At 38.6% G+C, this 24,857-nt stretch overlaps 1 protein-coding gene across 2 annotated transcripts in view; it reads left to right on the top strand.

Moving 5' to 3' along the window:
- The first annotated feature begins 2,569 nt into the window (after window positions 1–2,569).
- LOC132280214 (uncharacterized) overlaps window positions 2,570–24,857 on the top strand; it is a 34,792-nt gene continuing 12,504 nt past the window's right edge. The window contains exons 1-2 of one of the 2 annotated variants that reach the window (XM_059782389.1): window positions 2,570–3,594; window positions 12,020–12,188. In XM_059782389.1, the coding sequence (XP_059638372.1) occupies window positions 2,917–3,594; window positions 12,020–12,188 (847 nt within the window). In that variant the 5' untranslated portion in view covers window positions 2,570–2,916. The remainder of the gene's footprint in view (window positions 3,595–12,019; window positions 12,189–24,857) is intronic. The other variant, XM_059782388.1, reaches the window with a different exon arrangement.

A 24,857-nucleotide genomic window follows, 5' to 3' on the forward strand; every position in this document is an offset into this window, starting at 1 on the left:
TCATGCAAGATCCATTTAAGACTCAACAAATTCCCTAGAGTCTAAAATTACAACCGGACTAACAAGCTTTTCCAATAAAACTGAAAACAGATGTGTACGAATTCTGTAATAGATTCGATTACAACCCAAACAGATTATCAATATAACATACAATTAACATGTAAGTTTTAGTTTATAATTTATTTAACCCTAGAGACTACCTAGGTGCACAGAACACAAGCCAAAGGGAAGGAGAAAGTAGAAGAACTTGCCTGTAGCTTTGGTCTCAAAACTGTGTTGTCGTCTTCCTAATTTCCGGCAACCACTGACCACCTTCAAGCCTCCTATGGTTTTGGTTTAATCCACCACAACTCTCCCTTGGCCCTCTTTGTTCTCCTTCTAAGTTTTGTTCTGTTTTTACTCTCGTTCAATTCTCTCCAAACTCTCTGTATTTTCACTGTGTCGTGAATAGGGTTATCAAACCCTAGGGACGTATAAGTTATATATTTATAACTAACTCAAAATCCTAAGTCAATAAAAACCCTAGACGTAAATCCTAATTAATTATGTCGGCAAGTCCATAAAAATACTAAAACCCTAAAAGATAATTCATACACTTAATTTAATTAAACAGTTACGTCCATGCAAGAAAATAATTAATAATACAATTAAAGTAAGCATAACAACCAAAAATACAATTAATTTAATTAAAATATACTTAACTAAATAAGGCAATTCAAATACAAAACTAACAGTTTAAAACAAATAAACCAATTAAACATTTAAGCAACTAGCCACATAAAAAAAATAAATAAATAAATAAAGATAATTGAAATTCCAATTTTATTCTTTTTAAAACTAGGGGGTATTACAAATTCCCCCTTTATAAAATGTCCTTGGAGTAGTGAACAAGTCAGAAAATAAACCCTTAAAATATCTAATCCCGCAACTATGTGGTAGGTAGAGTTCGGGAGCATAGGAATAAAACAGTTCGCTCCCAGCACATTTTTGATCGATTAAAGAAATCTTCGATCGATCGATCCAAAATATCTTCGATCGATAGAATAAATCTTCAATCGATCCAAATTTTCAGCATTTTTTACTTTTTTTCTGGATTTTTCTGAAATATTTCTGGAACTTTTGCTTAATTCCAAAAAGGCTGTAATAGACCATTTTTAGCCCGTTTGAACCTTATTAACCTGAAATAGACAAAAACACAAATAAGTACTAAAACGGAAAAATAAAGATAGATGAATGGACTAAAATACCCTCGATTAGGTGCTAAAATGTGTCACATTTGAGCGTTCATCATCTGTCGTCCACCGCCACCTTCCACCACTGCGACCACCCGCCGCCTTCCAAACCACCACCTATACCACTACTGTATATTTTCCACCTCCACTATCATCTTCATCTCCATCCAACACCACCACCTATACCACTACTGTATATTTTCCACCTCCACTATCATCTTCATCTCCATCCAACACCACCACCATTTCTTTTATAAAAATTATAAAAGAATGTTATTTTGTTAACTTAATTTATTGTCATTAAGAGGGGTATTTTGGAGAATTCAATTCAAATTCATTATATTCTAAATTTTAAATTTGTCCAACCAAACACTAGAATGATTATTCATATACATATCATATTTGCAACCAAATAATGAAATTAGAATGACTATTCCATTATATTCCCATGCTCATTACATACTTGCATTTCATTCCATTCCTGCAAAACAAATGCGACATAATAGCAATCATATTTGCGGAAGGAAATGAAAGGAACCATTTTATTGAATTTACAACTATACCCTTTTTATAGATTTAATTTTTTATAAAATAATGACAAATTTGATATTAACAAAGTTGCATTAGAAATATTTGTCTTTCATCCCATTTTGAAATGATAACAAAAGTTACTATTCATGCCTTATTGCATTCCACTGAATCCTTTATTTTCCTTCCAACATTTCATACTAGAAACAATCTATCATCTTTATTACCATTATTATTATTTTTTTCCTTTCATTTCCATTGTGCCAAATTGGCCCTAAAATCGCAACATAAGAGATTACGGATTATATATTAAAATTAGAGGTGCAACTTGGGTTACGTAACCCGAACCCACCCAAGCCCAGCTTGATTTTTTATGGGCTTAGACAATCATTTTTATGATTAAGTTTGGGTTTTGGATGAAAAATTCTAACCCAAACTTAATTAGGGTTGAGTTTGGGTTGAGGTGCTATAAACCCGGGTCGAACCTGAACCCGGATTCTATATATATTTTTTTCCATATATATTTTTATTTGAAATGCATTATATATACTATTCAAATTACGATCACCTTTTTTCTTTCTAACTTCATTTGGTAAATCGTAATTTATTTTATGTTAACATTTAGTAGAATTAATTTTCTAAGAGTTTGTTGGTAATTTATTTATAAATTTGCAATAAGTTTTTAAAACTTTTTTTTAAGAGTAATTTAATCATAAAGTAATTCAAGCCCACATTAAATTTGCACCGTGGAGATTGGTCATATGGATAACTTGAATTAGTCTGACTTTCTAACCCGAAATTTAAGTTCGAATTGTAAACCCGAGTTCAAAAAAAAAAAAGAAAAAAAAAAAAGAGATGAACTTGGGTTTAATAGCTAGGGTTGAATATAGAGTTAAGTTTAAGATCGGATTGAATGTAAGGTTAGGATTGGACTCGATTGAACATTTTATATATTGAGTTGCTCCAGTTCGCTTGAGTTGCAGCCTAATTTAAATCTACCGGGTCTAACAATTTTCGAGAAAAAAATGGGGAAGGGGCGGCGCAGATTAGGCTAAGTTATTATACTTACAACTCGCTCGAGTTCCACAGTTATAGGGAAAAAAAAGGAGAAAGGAAGGGCGGCGTTTGTAAGTCACAAGGCGCGTTGGAGTTTTGTATGCCTCCCACCCCAACCAAAAAAGGAAAAGAAAAACCTACACCCTTCCCATCTCTCTCACCCAAAAACTTGCAACAAAAGCTCTATACCCATTTTCTCTCACACCCGAAAGCCCTAGATGCAACAATGGCATTAAGCTACTCCCTCTCACACCGAAAAACCCTAGATGCAACAATGGCATTAAGCTACTCCCTCTCACACCGAAAAACCCTAGATGCAACAATGGCATTAAGAGCTCTCAACACAATCTACTCGAAGCTCCTCTCTCGAATGGCTGTTTGTTCCCTCCGCACATTCGCTCCCATCAACTCCAATTCCGAATCAGATATTCCAACTAATAATTCGGATTCGGACTTACGTTCAAAACAACTTCCTCATGCCGAAGGTAAGAAAAACAGAGCATTCAATCGATTTATGAAAGACGGGTCAACATTCCCCCGCAAGGTGTTGAACGACGACGAGAAATATGCGAGGATGGACATGCCGGTGACCCGGAAGCAAGGGCTGAAACTGTTGGTTGCAGACAACTCTCTGAATGCCTTGGAAGAGGTGGATGATGATCCTCTGTCCGTGGAGGAGTACCGAATGAGTTACTTCGGCAACATCGATCTTCCTCAGAGCCTCTACAAGATGGGAAATATCGTAACCGAGCTCAAGGACATTGCGTTTAGCTTGAAAGTAAGTATTACTTTAGTAGAATCGGATATTTAAGTTGTGCTTGTAACTAATAGGTTTTTTTATTTTTTATTTTTATAAAAGAATTTGCTTTATCAATTTGGGACTACAATTGATGGGATTTCAAATACCGGGTAGATTGGAGAAGAAAAATTTAATCCTTTGAACTAATTTTTCTTTAATTAATTCCAAAGCACCAAATCCATGCAAACCCACACCGTCTATAAGGAAACAAATGTCTAAGATCTTCTTACTCTCTAGTTTATATTTATCTCTAGACTCTTGAGTACTTTCCGTATGTATAATGTCTTCCTACCCTGTAGTTTTTCTTTTATATCTATATTCCATTCCATATCACATCTTCCAACTGCACTCAAGTTTAAACACTAAACTATTATATCACGCTCAATGAATTTGCGCCTACTCTTATTTATATTATAAAATTGGTTCTAGAATTATTAAAAAACATATTTTAAAGATATTTACGAGCAATCAGACAAATTTCTAGTTTAGAACATTTTGAGAAGTTAAGTTCATTTTTTTTATATACTCATTTTACAATTTTATATCTATATATAATAATATTTTCACTTCAAATCCCATCTTACATCCAAACTAAAAACTGAATTTCTTTCTTTCGAATCCAATTGTTCCAAACATACAAATGGAATTTCATTTTAATTCCTATCTAATCCCAATTCCAACTCCTTTTTCAAATTCAAATCCCAAAAGGAACTTTTTTTGGATAAGTAAGGTTTTATAAAAGGCCCTCAAAAGGGGAGCGATCCCAAAGAAGACAACGGCGGACCCACAATCGGCTCTATAGCTTTAAGCTATCCATAAAATTCAAAAGACTATCCATTGAATTACAATCCCGCCCATATACGCAAAAAAATAAAGAAGTAAGAATATTGTATTTAATAGCCCAAATGGGAGACTCCTCTCCTTTAAAGAATCTCCTATTTCTTTCGCACCACAGACCTTACCAAATACAAAGGGGAGTGGCCCTCCAAGCATCTCTGACTTGACTTTCCACTGTCCATCCTTTCTAAGTCTTTGACAAGTCGACCGTGGATTCTGGGAACACCCATGGAAGACCAAACGCAACCCAAAACATTGCCCAAACATCCCTAGCTATTGAGCAATGAATAAGGAGATGGTTGACAAATTCCCCCATCTTCTTGCACATGTAACACATGTCAACCACAATATGACTTCTTTCTCTAAGGTTATCAATAGTAAGGATACTTCCCAAAGCGACAGTCCACGAGAAGAATGCCACCTTCAGAGGAGCTTTTGTCCTCCAAATGGCTTTCCAAGGAAACATAGGGCCAGGGCGCTCCAACATGCATTTGTAGAAAGAATTGACCTCGAACACTCCTCTCGGGGTACCCACCCACAACATCTCGTCCATTCCCACCCTAACCACCACCTGTTTATAGATGAATGCTAGGAAGTCTGTAACCTCCAAAAGTTCCCAATCGTGAAACTGTCTGCGGAACTACACATCCCAAGTCACCTTCCCATTATCGAGTCGATAATAGTTAGCGACCACCGCATCTCTAGCCATAGCAATCCGGTAAATGCGAGAGAATCTACTGGCTAAATCCGAATCCCCACACCATTTGTTTTCCCAAAACTTGACATTACTTCCGCTTCTAACTTTGAACCGAATACGTTTGGAGAATTCATCCCTACCTTTACGGATAATTTTCCAAGAGCCCATACCTGCTAGGGTTCTAGGCTCCTAGCCTCCCTAGAAATCCACCCTTCATCGCCCTCCCCGTAATGACAAGCTATAACACGCCTCCAAAGCTTGAACCTTTCTCTCCCGAACCTCCACAACCACTTGCCCAACAATGCCTCATTAAACACATCTAGCCTTCGAATCCCCAAACCCCCTTTATTAATTGGAGAGCACACCCTCTCCCAGTTAACCAAGTGGTACTTGAACTCACCTCCTACACCCCTCACAGAAACTTCCTTTGAATATTATCAAGTCTTCGAACAACTGTCTTAGGCATCGGAAATAGCGACATATAGTAGGTCGGAAGATTTGAAGTGTGCTTTTCATAAGTGTAACCCTCCCCCCTTTGGACAAGTATTGCTTTTTCCAACCTGCAAGCCTCTTCCCAAACCGCTCAACAATCGGATCCCACACAGAAACTCTCCTTGATGAGGCTCCCAAAGGGAGTCCCAAGTAGGAGATCGGAAAAGAGCCAACACCACACCCCAGAGTATGCCAAGGCATGAATATCATCCACCTCTCCAACTGGTACAATCTCGCTTTTCACAGTGTTAATCTTCAACCCTGAAACAACTTGGAAGTAGGCCAGTACGCACTGTAAATACCTCAACTGAAGGTGGATAGCATCACAAAAGACAATGGTGTCATTCACAAAAAGCAGGTGGGAGATGACCAACTGATTTGGAGCTTTGCCCACCGAGAATCCATGAATGAACCCAAGATCACCCGCCCTCCCCATCAGATGGCTAAAGGCCTCCATGACGATAATAAATAAGAATGGGGAAAGAGGGTCCCCCTGCCTCAATCCAAGAGAACTAGCAAAAAAACCAGCTGGGGATCCATTCACTAAAACAGAGAATCGAGCAGTCGAAATACAGAAAAAAATCCATGACCTCCACTTTTGCCCAAAGCCCATTCTCTTCCTTAGGTACATCAAAAAATTCCAGCAAATATGATCATAAGCCTTTTCGATATCCAGCTTGCAAACAACCCCCGGAATACCACTTCTCTCCCTAGCCTCAATGCATTCACTAGCAATCAAAATTGAATCCAGAATTTGACGCCCTCCACCAAATGCATTCTGGGAGTTTGAAATCACCCCTTTGAGAACTCTCCACAACTGAAGACTTTTGCAATAATTTTATACACCACCCCAACAACACTAAGTCCTTCGCCTCACATGCTCCACCCTCTTTGGGAATAAGAGTGATGAAGGAAGCGTTGAGGCTCTTCTCAAAAGAACCATGCAGAAAAAAAGAATCCAATGCCCCCATCACCTCAGCCTTCACCACCTCCTAATTCTGATGAAAGAAAGCTAAAGTAAACCCCTCTGGCCCTAGAGCTTTATCCCCATCACAGCTTCTTAGAGCCGCCAACTCCTCATCTTCCCCAAACGGCATTTCAAGCCCGTCTCTATCACCTTCCGAGATTGTTGCAAACTCAAGCTCATTTGAAAAGTTGTCCATTTGAACTAGACTTGGTTTATAGCGTGCCCCTGTAAAGAGGTGATGATATGCTGTGTTTACATTTTTCTGAAGGAAAGAGGCATTGAAGGTTACAATGACAGAGAGGGCTCTTTCTGCAGTGAGGTCCTATTTTCATATAGAGTAAATTAAATAGAGGAGTCCTCTCCTGCTGAATACTTCTAAGGACTAATCCATGTGAGGGAGCCTTTAGTTTCTGGGAGACACTGATTCGCAAAAGATGGAATTTTGCCAGCGGTGGGATTCATGGGCGTAATAGGAAACTATGATTTGTAGTCTCTGCCTATTTTTACATGTCAATTACCTTACTTCTGTTTTTGCTTCATGTTCTTTTTAAATATTGGAGATTATAGCAGAATAGGTGGTTTATTTTTGCAGTATTTCAATTAAGCTCAACATTTCTGGAAGGGGAATTGTAGCATCAGGCTAGATTGTTTGTCAGGAACCTTTTATTATGACCCCCATAGTAATTATTCAATTAATTTGTCAGTTCCATTGAACAAGATTATGTGCCATGTAGACCACTTTCTTGTGTATTTCTGGTATTCTCCATCCCTTAGAATGAATACTGTTGTTATAGGTGGAATATGAAGCATCCGGAGTGAGCTTTTGGTAGAAATAGCTAGGGGCACTTCCATACAGGATCTTCATGCAAGGTTAACAAATAACATCAGAAACCCTCCCTCACCAAACACCCCCCCCCCCCCCCCCCCCCTCCTTTTCTTCTCTCTCTCTCTCATGTTTTCAAAAACAAACTCATGAGATGGTGGATAACAATTAGGAAGTACGAAAAATCGAGAGCCCACTTAGTGACACTGACAGTGCTCCCTTGGCTGTTTTTCTTTGGTAGAACACTTCCATTGATTTTAAAAATAGTGGTTAATAAACTGGTAGATGAGATTATTTTCACTTACTACATAGAAACCCAAGTAAACTTTATGCAGCATTAGGCTAATTTTTCAATTCCATTTACTGACTTTCACCTCTATGTTGGGGCCTTTTCTTGGTTCACTTCTCCAAAAAAAGGTCGAGTGTATAGTACAACTAGCGGTGCACACGGTTCGGTACCATCCCTGGGCTAAATGAGAACCAAACTTATCCCAACAGTTCCTAGAAAATTAGAACCAGAACCAGAAGCGGACCATAGCAACTGTAAAATCAAACGGAACCATAAGAGATCAGTTTGGTCCAGTTATATCCACAGTTCTGGACTTTAGTAGTAGGAACCTGTGCCACCATTGTAACATGTGATTCCATACCTCTCAGAGATTTTGTCAATTCATCTCCTACTTTCACTTCTTTTTCAGCAAGCGTGAGATTGAGACTCAAATGATGTAAAGTAGTGGCAAAATCTCTGTTGGGTGCATGTATTAAAAAACTATGAACAAACTTAATAAATGTGAAGAAATTATATGATTAAGCAAAAAGCCACAACATCATATATATATATATATATATATATATATCATTAACAGTTCAATCCTAATGGACATTGGACCCCAAACCAGAACTGAATTGTGAGTTAGCGGTTCTCTGTTTTTGGAATTGGACCAGTCCAAATCATAACAAAACTAGATTGAACCATACGGTCTGGTTCGGTTCGGATCGATTCACCGGTTCCACTGATTTTTTGTGCACCCCTAATTACAACAAGTGATGCGAGCAGATGTATAATCAAATAATTTGGGGTCTAATTATATTAAGATGAAGTTGCCAACTAAGGGAGCAGGCTTGCCAGGTTATAAAAGAGATGTATGAAATGCATTTGTCTAGGTGAAATAAGAATGCTTAGCTAGATGAGAAGTATGAAATGCATTTGTGTAGGTGAAATAAGAATGGTTAGCTAGATGAGAAGTATGAAACACATTTGTGAGGCAGAAATAAGAATGCTTAAATAGATGATACGAGTAATTAGAAGTAATATGGTAAATGATTAACGTGTGACACAATCAAGAGTTACACTTGTTGCTAATAAATTATAAGGAAGGCCAACTTAAGTGGTCTAGACATGTATAATTTAGACCCGTGGATACACTTGTTATGAAATATAAGATTAGTTTTAAGAAAAATAGGACAACCAATATGGGATAGAATAAAGATGCATGACATCAATGATTTAATATATAATATATAATAATCTATATATGGGTAAATAAAAAGGTGCAGGTTGTATTCTTTTACTTAGTGAGCAAGGTGACATGTGAGAGTGTCATTATGAAAGTGAGTGCAAGTTGCATTTACTTAGTGAGTAAGGAGGTTGCAAGTTGCATTCTTTACTTAGTGAGCAAGGAGGTGACATGTGAGGGCATCATTATAGTTAGTGCAACTTGCATTGTTTTACTTAGAGAGTAAGGTGACGTGAGAAAGTGGGGTCCACGCCATTATGAAAGTGAATGAAAGTTACATTCCTTTCCTCAGTGAAGAAGTTCAGATTAGGCCATAAATAAGGCTCACCTTTGTATTGTTGAGGCAGCTTGAATGAAATTAACAATATATCAGTTTTATAATCTGTTTGAGCTTGAGCTTGGTGTGAGATATATATCTCTTTTCCTGCTTCCGTTACGTGAGGTGGTATCAGAGCCTTGATTTACCCTGGTTTGATGTTAAATGATTGTTTCGGCAGCAACCGCTTTGCCGACGAAGATTGCAAAGGCAGTCATGCATACTTAAGAAAAACAGTTTAGACAAATAGCTAGTCTTGGGATTTGTGGCAACCAGGTTCGTGATCCTGTTCGGGTTCGTGCTAGAGATTTTTCTCGCGGTCAACTGAACATTGGTGTAAATCCACGGAGGCCTCCAGCCTATGCGAATTATTCCGATAATGAGGAGTTAGGAAGATTCGGGATGGATTGGTGTGACCGAGCTAGGCCAGACAAAAACTATCTGAACACTCATGATTGTTACAAGAAGATTGATCTTCCCAGTTTCAGTAGATATCTTCATATTGAGGATTTTTCAGACTGGCTGAACGATGTTGAGCGTTTTAACGAGTATATGGAGAAGACAAGTAGGTTAAGCTTGTACAATACAAGCTTCAAGGAGGTGCTACATCCTGGTGGCCCGCTGGGAACAAAGTCAAAGACACCGGAGATGGCTCAGAAAGCAACCTGCCCGAATGTGGCACAAGATGAAGAAATTATTGATGGCCAGATTTCTCCCACAAGAGTATGAAGAGATCTCGCACCACCAATATCAAAATTGCATGCAAAGGTACTTACACCTATTAACCACTATATTGATGAGTACTACTGCTTGAATGAATGCAATAATCTCTTAAAAGTCGGTAAACCAACATATAGAGAGATATATTGGAAGATTGCGGGTGGTAGAACATGATTAAATTCAGAATCCAACTGAAGAAGAACTGCCCAAAGCTTCTAAAGTGGAGGGGCATTGTTTTCTTGCTGGAGATGAGGCATAGTTTGAAGAGGGAGTAAATGAATCCGATGATATGACAATCATTGTTAAGAGCAAAGAGTCACCTCGTTTTGGATCCAGTGCAACCTTTATGAGCTGAATAACAGTAGTTGATCTCAGACGAGTTACCAGTTGGTTTATCACCCATGCGAGAAATTCAACATCACAAAGATTTGGTTCTTGGCATGAGTTTACCAAACCTGCAACAATACTGCATGAACCCAGTCGAGAATGAAGTGTTGCAGAGGCAAGTTGAAGAGTTGGTTCCTATACCGTGTTTTGATGATAAGATTGATATGGTGGTTGCCTCAAAATTCTTTTCGAATATTAACTTGATTTATTATCATCAAATCCGTGATGATTATGGAGACAAGTGTGCTTTCAAGACGAAAGAGGGACATGCCTATGCATTCGACCTTCCTGAGGGCATGGTCCTTTCTCCTACCTTCTGCTGATTTAGTCTAGTGTTACCTGCCTAGTGAACAGCTTTATTTTCAGCTTAACTTGAGGATGAGTTTTTCTAAAGTGGAGGAGTCTGATGCAGGGCATCCATGATTTGATATATAATATATATAATAATCTCTATATGGGTAAATAAAAATGTGCAAGCTGTATTCTTTTACTTAGTGAGCAAGCTGACACGTGAGAGTGTCATTATGAAAGTGAGTGCTAGTTGCATTTACTTTGTGAGGAAGGAGGTTGCAAGTTGTATTCTTTACTTAGTGAGCAAGGAAGTGACACGTGAGGGCATCATTACAGTAAGTGCAACTTGCATTGTTTTACTTAGTGAGTAAGGTGACATGTGAGAAAGTGGGGTCCACGTCATTATGAAAGTGAATGCAAGTTGCATTCCTTTCCTTAGTGAGCAAGTTCAGATTAGGCTATAAATAAGGCTCACCTTTGTATTGTTGAGGCAGCTTGAATGAAATTAACAATATATAAGTTTTATAAACTGTTTGAGCTTATGCTCGATGTGAGATAATTAGACACCATTCAAAAATTAAATATAATGGGAGAAAAGAATTTCAATAGTAAAGAATGAAATAAGAGAATAGATATGCTCGATTCCATTTATATGGGATAAAGAGAAGGATAATGATCACAAAGGCGTACACGGGTAGGCAAAGGTGGTCTGTAGCCCACCCCAAAAAAAAAAAAAATTTTTTTTTTTTTTTTACTATACTAATGTTAGCCCAGCCCAAAAAAAAGAAAAAAATTAATAGTATTAGCCTACCCCAAAATTTAGCCCACTCAATGAAGCCCAAGTCAACTCGGCCACCATACTAAAATAAAGGCCCCAACCCAGCATGCAAAATGTAATGTGGTGAAACCAAATGAATAAAACTTTAATATATCATTGAATTCAAATATTTATCTATATTATGTTATTTTTATTTATTTTATTTTGCTTAAGAAATTTTGTTATTAAATTTATGTTTAATATTAGCCCACTCCAACGAGAAATCTTGAATCCGCCCTTGAATGATCATGATTCCAAACTTATAAAAAAAAGATGATGATCCCGACTTGATCAATGTGATTATTTGGATTGAATAAGATTGCCCTTTGCTTCGTTCTTCATATAGCATATATATATATATATATATATATATATATATATATATATATATATATTCCTATTGTTGTTGAAGACTTTTGGTTCACCTTTAAATTTGGTTTGAACTTGAATTTGGATCTTCTGTAGGAGTTCAAATTAAAATGAAAATTACTTCTTCATCTGTCATATCAAATTTGGCTGACTGAATTTTTGTATTGTTAGCCGCAAATGATGATGAGGAACACTTGTGACAGCCGGCGATGGTTTACGAGTCGTACTGATTCAGTTAGTGATGCAGCCAATGTTGAGAGTAATGCCTTTTCTACTAATGCAGCTGGTAATGCCTTTTCTACTAATGTATCTGGTAATGCAATCCACGGTGAAGGCCCAGGTAAGTGTGTTTATGGTGCATGTGCCCTCATTTTTCATTTCTTTTCATTCGAATGATAATTTTAGTATAAGTTACATGATTTAAAAGCTCTATTTATACCTTACGAGTTTAGAGCCTGATGCAGCTGTATATTTTCATTGTTTTAACCTGTACTTATGAGCTTAGAACCTGATGCAGTTGTATGTTTTCATTGTTTTAACCTGTACTACTCTGTTCATTTGCATTATCCTCATAATATGTTGCACAATTTTTTATTTTTTATTATTTGTCATTTGAGAAAAATCCAATTTTGAATTTGGGTGGGAGCATCCTATAGATTGGCATCTCATATTAAAAGAGATAAAAATAAAGAAAAAGAAAAAGACAAAGAAAAAGTAAAATATGGAGGGAGGAAATATGTAAATCTTATCTCTAGGTATCCTAGTGGGTTTCAGATGAATACATAAAACATAAATACCTAAGAGGCACGGAAACGGTTACGGGACACGGATTCGAAAAGACACGGTTACGGCAAATTATAAAAAATTAGGACACGGACACTACAAATAATAAATACAATATGTACTTCAAGAAATTAAGAGTAGTATAATTTTTTTGTCAGTCTAATAATGAAAAAAAAAAATTGTGTTTTGCTGGGAAAAGAATGAATGATAGAAAGAAGAAAGAGAAAAACAAAGAAATAAAGAGGATAGGGGTTTTGTTAAAAACAGAATTAGGGCTTAGTGAGAATTCATAGAAGAGAAAAAGTTCATGGAAAGAAGAGGAAAAAGGAAAAAGAGATGCAAAAAGAATTTTGTTGTGAAAGGAAAGAGTGAAGTATCTAGGGTTTGTGTTGAATAAGAAGAAAGAAAGAATAGGTGGAGAATCGGTGGATCATCTTCTTTTGCACTGCCTAGTGGATTTTGACTGTTGGTATTTTTTGTTAGGCATGTTTCGGGTTTCGTGGGTGATGCCTAGATCTGCGAGAGGACTGAAGGAGGCTTGGAGTGGATGCTTTGCGGGAGGTCATGCTCGTGGGTTTTGGAGGATGGCGCCGTTATGCTTTATGGTGGTGTCTGTGGAGGGAGTAGAAAAATAGATCCTTTGAAGGAGAGGAATCCTCGATTGTTGTTCTTAAGTCAACTTTTATTACATCTTTATGCGTTTGGGGTTTGGGTAGGCATTGTTCCTCTCCGGAGGAGATAACTGACTTTATTTCTTCCTTGGGTCCATAGGATCCTTTTGTTGTTTATGGGACACATTCCCCTTTTGAATGCCTTTTATTGAATTTGCTTAATTATCAAAAAAAAAAAAAAAAAAGAAAAAAAAAGAAGAAAGAAAGAATAGAGGAGGAGAAAGAAGAAGAGAGAAAATAAGAGAGAGAGAGAGAGAGAGCATCCACTGAGAGCGAAGCTTGGTTGGTGGGAGAACAAGAGAGAGTCAAAGATGATTGAGCAAGAGTTTCAACCTTTGAACTAAAATATAAGCATATATATTTGATTGTTTAATATAACACTTTTTTATAAAACAACTTTTAAGTATTATTATTATTTTTTTAATAAGTAAAAATGGTATAAAAAGCACTCAAAAGGGGAGGGCATCCCAAGAGAACCACACAAGGCCAAATAGGGCCTCTACACTCTCAAAGAGTCCAAAAAATCAACAATCTTCTTTAAGGATTTATAATTTCTCCCTACGACCTAACAAAAAAGAGTAGTAATAATGGAGAACTTAAGTGCAGAGATAGTAGTCACTTTTCCTTCAAAAGATCTCCTATTTCTTTCAATCCACAGACACCACCAAACGCACAAAGGCGAAACCCTCCAAACATCCCAGGCTTGGGCCCCACTGTAAAACCTCTCTAAGCCTCACTTAACCCTCTGGTAGTGTTGGGCATAACCCACTGAACCCCAAACAAACCTAGCATCAAGTCCCAACAATCCCTAGCCATATGGCAGTGCAAAAGAAGGTGGTCCACCGTCTCCTCATTTCTAAGACACATGCAACAAAAATTGACCACAACTTCTTGTTTTCTCTTCAAATTATCTTGGGTCAATATCTTCCCTCGAACAGAGGTCCATGCAAAGAAAGCCACCTTTAAAGGGGCTTTTGAGCTCCAAATAGCCTTCCATGGAAAAGGAACCCCTGTCCCCTCATAAGACATCTATAGAAGGACCGAACATCAAAGCGGCCCTGAGTAACACGATCCCACACCCAATCATCAGAAACGCCGCCCCCAATCTCTTGATGATACAATAGCTCCAGAAAACCAACGACATCCTCAATCTCTCAGTCTTGGAAGTGCCTCGTGAAACGAACATCCTAAAACGATCTCCCACTATCAAGGCAATAGCAGTCAACCACCATGGCATGTCTATCCATGGCAATCCTGAAGAGCCAAGAAAAAGTAAGATCAAGAGAACGATCAGTGCACCAAACATCCTCCCCAAAACGAATTCTCCTACCATCCCTGAGTCGAAATCTGATGTGTTCTGAAAATTCATCCCACCCCTTCCGAATGGATTTGCAAACCCCAACTCCCCCCGGAATACGCACCTCAACGGAGGTCCACCCTCCTCTCCCCTCCCCAAATCGACTCGCAATCACCCCTCCTCCATAGCTTATGCCTCTCTACCCCAAATCTCCACTACCACTTCCCGAGGAGAGCCTTATTGAATGGCACCAATCTTCTGATTCCCAAACCTCCAACCCGGATCTGGCAGCAAACCTTCTCCTAGCTAACCAGATGATATTTCAACTCCTCCCCCAAGCCCCCCCATAGGAAATTCCTCTGCAACCTCTCAATCCTCTCAGAGGAGGGAATCTGGAAAAGTGAGAGTAAATATGTAGGGAGGCTTGAAAGAGTGCTCTTTATCAGAGTAACCCTTCCACCCTTAGAAAGATACTGCTTTTTCCAACCCGCCAACCTCCTCTTGAATCTTTCCACCACACCATAGGATCCCATCTCCCCACACTCCTCCAAGGCGAACCAAAGGGTAAACCCAAATAGGAAATAGGAAAGGAATCAATGCTGCGCCCAAGAATATCAACTAACGTAGCAATCTCAGGAACTTCCCCAACCAGCACCAAAACACTCTTCCCTCCATTCACATTCAGACCCGAGACAGCTTGGAACCAAATCAGGATAAATATCAAATATCTGAAGTGGGGCACATCTGCAACACAAAACGCTAAAGTGTCATTAGCAAACATCAAGTGAGAAATCTCGAGCTGACTATTTGTGTCCTTACCCACCTCGAAGCCTCTCAGGAATCCCAAGTCAACATTCCTCCTCAACAATCTACTCAGAGCCTCCATCACAATAAGGAACAAAAAGGGAGAAAGCGGGTCCCCCTACCTCAAGCCCTTCGAACTGGGAAAGAAACCCATTGGAGCTCCATTCACGAGAACTGAGAATTGAGCACTCGAAATACATAACTCTATCCATCTCCTCCATTTCTCATCCTCTCCAACAAATAGAGAAAAAAGCTCCAACTCACGTGATCATATGCTTTCTCAATGTCCAACTTACAGAAACCACCAGGAACCCACTCACATTCTGGAGTCCACACACTCACTAGCAATAAGGGACGAGTCTTAAATCTGACACCTCCCACTAAGGCATTTTGAGAATCGGAAATGAACCCATCCAAAACCCTCCTCAATCTGAAAGCAAGGACCTTGGCAATTAATTTGTAAATGCTTCCCACCAAACTGATAGGTCTAAAATCCTAATTTCTAAACCCCCCCCCCCCCCCCCCCCCCCCCCCCCCCTTCTTCGGAATGAGAGCAATAAATGTAGTATTCAGACTCCTCTCCGACACGGATTCTTTGCCCTTTTAGGCGTGCCCGTGTTTCCTAGAAATATACTATTTATTCAGAGATTTGGTATGTTCAATAGTTGTTGCATAATATTACTGATTTTTTTTTCTTCATAAAAATCATTTTTACTTGGATTCTTAATTGTCTACTACCAAACCTGGACTGAGTACAGAACTCAAGTCGTGGTTATGATATGGGAGCATGAAATTGAGGTTGCAGTTTACAAGTATTAATTCATTCAGTTTTGAATCAGAAGGCAATGTAAATATATATATATATATATATATATATATATATTTTTTTTTTTTACATTGATAAATAGAAGGCAGTGGAAATATATATATATTTTTGATAAATAGAAGGCAATGTAAATATTAGTTGAAGTTACATTTTTTATCCATTATTGAAGTGCTAATGCTTTATTTATTTACTCTTTCCGTCCCCAAAAAAAAGTGTCCATCTTTCCTTTTTGGGTTGTCCCAAAGTAATTGTCCACCATTCCTTTTTGGGTTGTCCCAAAGGAATTGTCTACTTTCCTTTTTCAAACAACATATTTCACAAATTTCCATATATGTCCTTGGAATTTAAAATTTCAAACTTGAATATTAAAAAAAAGGGCAAGTTAGTAATTTTCCAGGGGGACAATGCATGTCCCACATGTCCCCTTAAAAATAACTACTCCCCAAAAGTGACATTTATATTGGGACGGAGGGAGTATTATTTATAAGTAACATATCATAAAATAGCGCCTGAACAGGGAGCATAACCCAAATAGAAAGCTCACAGCCAAAACAATATGCTATATCCTCAAACTATCCCTAAAATTATCGTATCTTCTACAAATTTACAATTTCAACCGTTTACCATAACAACTAACAAAAATAAGAATATAGAAAGAATAGAGAATTTGAGTGCCCAAGTAGGAGTCTCCTTCCCATCAAGAGATCTCCTATTACTCTCTCTACCAAATACCTGACCACGAGCAAAGAGGAGCAATTTTCCAAGCATCTTGAACTTGCTTCCATTGTACTTTCTCTTCAAGCTGTAAGCATGCTGTTTGTAGAATGAGGCATGTCCAAAGAAACACCAAAGCAGGCAAGAATAAAGCCCTATCCGTCCCTAGTCACTGGGCAATGCAAGAGTAGATTGTTCACCGACTTCTCATCCTTCTTACACATACAACACGAGTTGACGATCAGCTATGCTGACTCTTCCTTCTCCTGAGGTTTATTAATGGCCAGAATCCTCTCTAAGGTTGTCCGCCCTAAGACCATGGTTGTTAAAATCGCGTTTCTAACTCGTATAATCGCATGATTTTACGATCCAACACGCCCAAATCGATCCGAATCGCCTAAAAATCGTTGCTTGTGTAGAATCGCTGGGAGTGTGGGTAGAATCGTGGGATCGTACGATTCTATATGATCCCAGTGATTCTAAATTACTCCATGTTTGTGGTCTTGTTTTGGGTTTAAGAGTTGTCAGAATTAGAAGAAGCCCTAGATCGATTAGCATAGTGCCACAATTCCTTCTCTTTCGCGGTTGACAAAGCAGCTCCGACGAAGAGATAAGATGCTTGAGGAAAAAAAAAGAGTCACTGGGGTTTCGGTGAAGAAGAAGAAGAAGCGGAGGAGGAGGAGGAGAGAGAGAGAACAAGAGATTAAGAGGGCTTACCTGAGAAACACGAGAGGAGCTGCCGGCTGCTGCTGTATTTGGGAAATTGCAACAGGGGAACAGGGAAATTTGCTCTCTCTCATCTGTTGCTATGGTTTTATCCAACCAGATTGGTCTTGTGCCTTGTTCTTTTCTTTTGCTTTCTTTGTTCTATTGTACAGTTCGGGCTGATGGGCTTTGCAAACTTCAGGTTTTTGAAGCCCAATGTAATATTTGCATTTATATAAATTTTGTCTTACCTCCCAAAAAAAAAGAGAAGGGAAATAGAAAATTTAAAATTTAAAAATTAAAAGAATCTGTTTGAATATTTTTATATGAACATACCCCTTAGACAATCGTTTAAGGATAGTTTTTGTTTAGAAAGTTTGTTTGAGTTGTATTTTTATTAGTTTGGTAGAATCTTACTATTCACGATCCGATTCTACGATTCCAATTCTGCGGAGCCCAAAACGATTATACGTAGAATCCCGATTCTAACAACCTTGCCTAAGACAGCTACCTCTAAAGGGGTTTTTGTGTGCCCAAATAGCCTTACAAGGAAAAATGCAGCCCTTCCACATTCACTAATCACTTATAAAAGGGAGGACCTCAAATTCATCCTTCTCCTCCTCACCGATCTACAAATTATACAACAGCCCCAATAGCTCAACAAAGTCCTCCACCTTCCAATCTTGAGATGGTCTTATGAATTGTATATATCAAATCAGCCTCCTGTTTTAAGGGGATAACAATCGGTTATGGTAGGAAGTCTGTGTGCTGCAATCCGAAACAGTCTCTGAAAAACCACGAGTAATAATCTCTTTCCACACTAGTTAACCTTGCAGGGTAGCTCAGCTAGTCAGGCCTTGGGTTCCCCAATGGTCACTAGTTCGAGACTCCGCAAGGCCATTGGAGGCTTGTTGCTTGTCCGATCGTTAACTTCAGGGCCTCATGGGATTAGTTGAGGTGCGCGCAAGCTGGCCCGGGCACCCACGAGTACCTTATTTATTGGTCTTTCTGTTTTACTTATCAAAAAAAAAAAGTAATCTTTCTCCACACCAGTCATCTACCCAAAACCATATACTCCTCCCATTATTCACTCGAAACCTAACGTGTTGAGAATTCATCCAACCCTTCCTGATAACTTCCTCACCCACCCCTGCCAGCGCACGCACCTCCAAGGAGCACCAACCACCCCTCCCTTTCCTGAATTATAACTAATGACCCTCCTCCATAACATTTTATCACGCATCTCCAAAGCAACTTCCCCAACAAGGTTTTGTTGAACAAGTCCAACCTTTGAATCCCGAGACCATGTACTTGAATGGGCCTCCTCCCAATTAAAAAGTTGATACTTGAACTTGTCCTCCTTACTGCCCCACAAGAAGTTCCTTTGGAATCTCTCCATCTTATGAACAACGATGCTGGAGTTTAAAAGAGGGAGAGAAACTAGGGTATTCTTCAAGAGTATAAGTCGCCCCCCTTTGATACGTATTACTTTTTCCACCTTGTAAGTTTCCTCTTGAACCAATCTAATGAGTGGATCCCACGAAGCCACCCTTGTCAGTGGATCTACCAATGGTAAACCCAAATACGTTAACCAGAATGTCCCACTGCACACCCTAGAATATCAGCCAGAAAGTCTCATTTCCCCCACCTTCGCACCGACACACTTTTCCCTATATTGACCTTTAGGCCAGACACAACCACAAAGCACACCAAAGCACTTGAAGATACCTGAATTGAGCCTCACAGAAAACAACTATTTCATCAACAAACAAAACATGGGATTATCTCCAACTGCAAAGACGTATCCCTGCCCACTCTAAAACCTCTAATATTGCCCAGATCCACTGCTCTCCTTGTCAGCTTACTGAATGCCTCCCTCACATTAATAAACAACAAAGGGGACAAGGGGAACCCCCTACCTCAACCCTCTAGAGCTGCCAAAGAACCCAAATGGGGCCCCATTCACCAAAATTGAAAACCTCACTATAGAGATGCAAAATTAAATCCACCTCCTCCACCTCTCTTTGAAACCCATCCTCTTTAGCATACAAAGCAGGAAAGTCCTACATCTTTAAACTTCTCTACATCACGCTTACACATCATACGGGCACGTTGCTCCTCAGCATGGAGCCACATGCTGGCTATTAGAGCAGAATCCAATATTTGCCTCCCTCTAGCAAAATCATTCCGGGTCTCCCAATTACATCATTCACCGCTTTATTTAACCTCATGGGTAGGACTTTAGCTATTAGTTTGTAAACACTACCAATTGAACTGATTGGTCTAATGTCCTTGATGTCATTCGGCCCCCTTCTTTGGGATAAGTGTTAGAAAATTGGCGTTTATGCATTTCTCATACCTGGAAAGAGTGGACCACCCCCATTAACTCTTTCCTTACCACCTTCCAGTGCCTCATCTTTGTCACAACTCTTCAAGGTACAAACCACCGCCTTTTCCGTGAATGGTCTTTGTATCTTCTCTCTATCCTCTGCTGAGATCACATCAAACTCCAAACCATCCAGCAGTGGTTGTTGCTTGATGCTCTCCATATGCAAGTACTGTTCAATTGACATAATCTCCGTACTAACATCATCCTCCTTGATCCACACAAAAACATTCATTGGGATTTCTCCAATATGGGTACTCCCTCGGATTGGGCTTGTCCCTTGTTTCCCTTCACTGGGCTTCTTTTGCTCCACTTAGTTGGGCTTGTACTGGCCAAAGGCCCAATATGTAATTATTTCATCATACATTTCAGTTGTTTAACCATTCGGGAAAAAAAACCTATGAAATATTTCGTGTTTCAATCCCCTTCCTTGAGCCACAAATGTCACAATCCACCCAAAACCTGTGTAGATATTGCTACTTTTCACACTGTCCTCCGATGCTCAAAATGTGCTTACATGGTTAAGGGCGTCCACACATACAAGCATCGACAACTTCTCCTCCCACGACAATGTGGGAAGTTACAATCACTCCCTCTTAGGACCTAGCATCATTGTTGGCCAACCCGTGCGCTTATGCACGCTCTCCCATTTTCAGCTGGGGATGGGCTCTGATACCATTTGTCATGACCTAATTAAAACCCATGTAGATATTGTCCGCTTTGCACATTCTCCTCTTGGTACTCATGATTTTGCTCAAAACGCATCTACATGGTTAGGGGGTAATTCACACATATAAATGCCAGGAACTTCTCCCCTCCGGTGATGTGGGAGAGAGTGCAAAATAGCCAATATCTACACTGGTTTTGGGCGGGTCCTTACAAAAAAATCCTTGGACTTTTGCCGCCACGAAATCTCTTATAATATAGCAATCTTCCTGAGCACTAAGGTTGCATTCCTCTCCCCTGCACCTCACTAACTTGTCTAAACCCCCGCTCCCTCTGTACGATCAAACACAACAATCGCTTTCAATATTCTGTCCTTCCTCCAATTAGGGTTCCCAAACACCTCCTTATTCCTTTTCTTAACATGCACATTTAAAAAATCTTATATTTACGAATGGTCACTAGCCTAGGTGCTATAAGCTCTCCTTCCCAAACCGGAATGGGGAAAGCTGAGTGTTCAAGTCTCGGTGGAGGCATAATATATATAGTGGGTGTGTGTGTTTGCTTGAACTTTTGAGAAAAAAGAAAATCCTCTTTTAAAAGGTGAACCTTGCTAACAAGGAAAAAGCTCTATCTACCTTCTACTTCATACCTTTCTTACCAATGCTTCACTATCTCCTTGAAGCCTTCGCCTGAGGCCACATGTTTTCAAATCTGAATGTGTTTATTTATTTATTTTTTTTCTGCCACAATCCACCACAGTCCCGCAACAAAGGGGTGTGACCTGAGACTGGTCTAGCTAATGCCACCTAAACAGTGTCGGAAACATCTTCTCCCACTCCATCGAAATAAAATCTTGTGTGCTATAAATTCTTACATTAAATGTCCTTGTCGAGTAGGACTTCATTCCTATAGAACGTGGTAACAGCACAAAACCCAGAAAGCACAAAGCACGAGAAAGCGCCATGCTACAATAAATTGTATATCTTTAGATGAGATTGTGGACTTTTTGGGTTCTTTGGCTCCGTAGGGTTTTTGTTTGGTTCCTTGTTTATCTCTTGGGATGTGTTCTCCGTTTGAACGCTTTCTAATACATTTTATTTATTAAAAAAGAAAAACACAACTAGAATAAATAGTATGGACAAATCTGCTAAAGAAACTAATCGCTTTTCTTGGTCGTCTTTGTAGTCTAGATTATGTATACTGTTATTTTTAATTAGTATTTCATACTATTAGGGCCATTTCTAACACGAACATGAGACACTGTGTTAAACAGGTCATTTGTAATACGAACACGACACATTGAGCTAAATGGGTCATTTCTAACACGAACACAACATATTTATCCGACACGTTTAATTACACAGGTTAGTTATAAATGGATTTGCAAGTCAAACATGAACATGACACATTTAGTTACCATGTCAATTCGGGTCATAGTTGTTGAAGGTTCAATGTGCACTATGGTGCCAAAGGTCTTTTGGATCCTAAACACAAGGTGCAACATATGTGCATGGCTGATCAAAGGAAGGTGCGTATTTGATCGTCATATATATTAGTTACTTCTTCCATCCCAAAATTCTTGTCCATTTTTCTATTTTGGATTGTCCCAAAATACATTTCCCATTCCAAAAATGGTTGTACTATTTTTTATAACATTCCCAAACTATCCTTCTGACATTGATTTAATTAAAGGAGTGCACTAATTACGGAGTACTATTTTTTCTTTTAACAATGATAAATTTGGAAATTCAGTATTATCAATGCAATAAGAAAGTATTAAAAACCCACTACCATAAAAAGTTGGATTCCCTACACACCCTAAGAATTTTGGCACACATTATAAGTTTATAAAATTTAATTAAACTATTCAACACATACTTGTCAATATTAAAATAAGAAATAACCAGTGGCCTAGCGGTATCGGCTTCTTACTTCTCAAAGGGAGGTCAGGGGTTCAAGTCTCAGAACAGACAAGTGTGTGTGAGTTCCAATTAAGGGGAAAAAAAAGAAAAGAAATATTTTTAACTTATCAATTCAATAAAGGGTTAATTTCACTGACACTACTTCAGGTTTGGCCAAATATCACCTTGAAACATCTTTCGAAAATAACTATCACTTACATTAGAAACTTTTGCTCCGTTTTTCACTCACACCCCAATCGTTAATTGCACAGTTATGACGCAATGTAAAATGACTTAAATATCCTTTGACTTTATCAAAACAACTCTTTAGCCTAAAAAATGATAAAAAGACAAAAATATCCCTAAAACTATATATACATACATATATATACATACCCATTTTGTTTCAACACACACACACACACACACATATCTATAGATACCCATTTTGTTTAAACCCATAATAGGTTTATACTATATATATATAAATATATATATACATATACATAATTAGTTTTAGATATGGACATACACATAACACCCTCTTTCTTCTTCTTCCTTTTTTTTTTTTTTTCAATAATGGGTTCATACTATATACAGTCTTCACATCATTAGTTTCCTATTATAATGTATATATTATTTTGGAACTCTTATTAAATCTGTAACTTATTTTTAATTGTATTGAATTGAATTTGTATTTAATTATTTTTAACTGTTATTGTAACACCCCCAAATCAAATTACACAAAAATTGACAATATATATGTCATATAGTTAGCTATATATATATTGATTATATATAATTAGTTATTGTATTAGTGAAAGAAATGTTAATGGAGTTTGAGGATCAAGAGGAAGAGGAGCAAGACGAGGAGATTGAGTTGCTACCGAGTTAGGTAACTCGTCTCGACCCAAGATGGAGCTAACGCGCTGCCGTATGAAGCGGCACCCAGGAAACTAGGTCCCAGGGTGGCTGAAAATCCACGTCGTCGGACTTGGTGGCGACACCGTGTACGGCTGCGGCGGAGAGTTCATGCCGGCCGGCCTGGAAGGTGCCTTGACAAATACGTTGCAAAAGAGCTCCACCCGCTGTGAACGGTGATGGTTGGTGGTACAGATCCTCCACGCCAAAGCTCTACCGAATTCAAAATTTCCAAGCCCATCTAAGGCGTCAAGACCATCGACTCCACCTGCAATCTTTGGTTCGGCGTCCCTCCCACCAAACCACCACCGTCCTTACCGCTAACCACTGCCAATTTGTTAGTTTGTTAAAAAAAACAACGCTGCAATTTACAGCCGTTCTCCGTTGATGGCACAGAGATGTCGCCACCTACAATATATATTTGCGATTATAATATATATATTTTAAACTAGGTCTATTTCTATTTATATAGTTGAAGGTATAATGTATATTTTGGAATAAATAGGATTAAAAAATAAGGGGGTATAGTTGTCTTTTTTACATTATTAACGGAGATTTTAACGGAAAAATAGAAATAGACCCAAGTGATAGTTATTTTCGAAAGATGTTTGAGAGTGATATTTGGCCAAACCTGAGGGGTGGTTTGTGAAATTAACCCTTCAATAAATTAGTTAAATCAACATACATATATCTTTTCTATTTGCATATGAATTCAATAAATATATATATTTTTTGATAAGTAAGATTGTATTAAAGTGCCCAAAAGGGGATGCATCCCACAAAACAAACACAAGACCAAATGGGGCCTCTAAATACTCAAAGAGCCCAAAATATCAACAATTTCCTCTATAGAATTACAATTTCTCCCTAGAACCTAACAGAAAAGAGTCCTAATAATAGAGAACTTAAAGAGTCCCTATAGGAGTCTCCTTTCCTTCAAAAGATCTCCTATTCCTTTCTAGCCATAAGCACCACCAGATGCATAGATGCATAAGGGTGCAACCCTCCAATAATCCCGAGCTCATTAAATAGAGAACAAAAAAGAGTGCTAATAATAGAGAACTTAAGAGTCCCTATAGGAGTCTTCTTTCCTTAAAAAAATCTTCTATTCCTTTTTAGCCATAAGCACCACCAGACGCATAAGGGCGCAACCCTCCAATAATCCTGATCTTGGCCCCCACTATACACCCTCTCCAAGCCTCCACCAAAGCATTAGGGGACCTTGGCATGACCTAAAGAACCTTAAAAGTAAACCCCAACAATCCTAAGTCACAGGGCAATGCAGGAGCAGATGAACCACTGTTTCCTCATCTCTTTTGCACATCACAACACCAA

Source organism: Cornus florida, unplaced genomic scaffold (genome assembly GCF_030987335.1).
Source record: "Cornus florida cultivar Cherokee Brave unplaced genomic scaffold, ASM3098733v1 CherokeeBrave_3.0.0_Hap2_Chr10, whole genome shotgun sequence".
In the NCBI taxonomy this organism is placed as follows: Eukaryota; Viridiplantae; Streptophyta; class Magnoliopsida; order Cornales; family Cornaceae; genus Cornus; species Cornus florida.